At 46.0% G+C, this 977-nt stretch overlaps 1 protein-coding gene across 1 annotated transcript; it reads left to right on the top strand.

Annotated features, from left to right (window-relative positions):
- Positions 1-79: 79 nt before the first annotated feature.
- Positions 80-604, top strand: Pmar_PMAR021502 (subtilisin, putative; the record flags this gene model as incomplete). The annotated part of the gene is made up of 1 exon (XM_002774804.1): positions 80-604. The coding sequence occupies one exon, from the start codon at positions 80-82 to the stop codon at positions 602-604; it is 525 nt and encodes a 174-aa protein (XP_002774850.1).
- Between the last annotated feature and the right edge of the window lie 373 nt (positions 605-977).

The following is a 977-nucleotide window of genomic DNA, read 5'->3' as shown; positions in this document are numbered from 1 at the left end:
AGTTCCGAGTTTTCCCGCACTCGAGGATGCTTTCACCTACCTGATCAATGGGACGAAAGATCATGTGAAAGTTATTCTCATGACGGAAGGTTCCGATTCAAGGAGATCCCAACTCGTTACCGACAAGATTCAGGAAGCAAATGCAGCTGGCATGCTCGTTGTCGTCACGGCAGGTGATGTGCACCTGGATCTGGACAAAAATCCATACTTCCCTTGTACCTTCGGCCGTTCACCCGATGATGGAGTGTTATGTGTGGCTGAAACGTATGGTCCAAAAATGCAGCTTATGATTGAAAGCAATTTCGGTTCAGCTGTTGACATTGCTGCTCCAGGTAACGAAATATTTACAACTGATCTCAAAGGGGGATATACCAGAGTTTCGGGTACTTCGGATGCCGCCGCTATTGTAGCAAGTATAGCTGGGATGCTCTACAGCCTTGAACCTTCTCTGAAGACTAAGCTGACCCCTGCTTACATCAAAAGTATCATCAAGGATACGGCCACCAAAGGTGTCAAGGACAGTGAAGGAAAGAAGACTCTCTCCTTCGGCCGCGTGAATGCTGCGGCGGCTGTCAATAAGATACTTGGAAGGAAGAAGGTTTAATTTTTCACTCTGACTCCGTCTCATGATGATGGAGTCAATGACACCGAGTCATTGATAACTTGTTCAGTGAACTCTCGTCTAGCTCGATGGTCTCTCTTTTGCTGGATAGATTATCAATTTATTCGATTCATCCATTGTAAATGTGAAGGTCTGATCATCAGACCTGATCATCATGACGCTGAGGATTTGATAAAGATGATTCTTTACGCCCAATTGTTGAGTTTCGAAATCGCGTCGTGGATTTGTGCCTGGGTCGGTCTCACTTCAGTAGACAAGTATTGGCTCGGTGTTCCAATTATGAATCTTTCTGGGAGATGCTGGTGCATCATCATCGATCGCTGTCCCAATCTCCCGTAGCACACAATGTGTCTCT

The sequence above is a fragment of the Perkinsus marinus genome (assembly GCF_000006405.1).
Source record: "Perkinsus marinus ATCC 50983 genomic scaffold scf_1104296957408, whole genome shotgun sequence".
NCBI classification, from domain to species: Eukaryota; Perkinsozoa; order Perkinsida; family Perkinsidae; genus Perkinsus; species Perkinsus marinus.
Note: the sequence above shows the minus strand (reverse complement) of the source record. Positions and strands in the feature narration are given on the sequence as shown.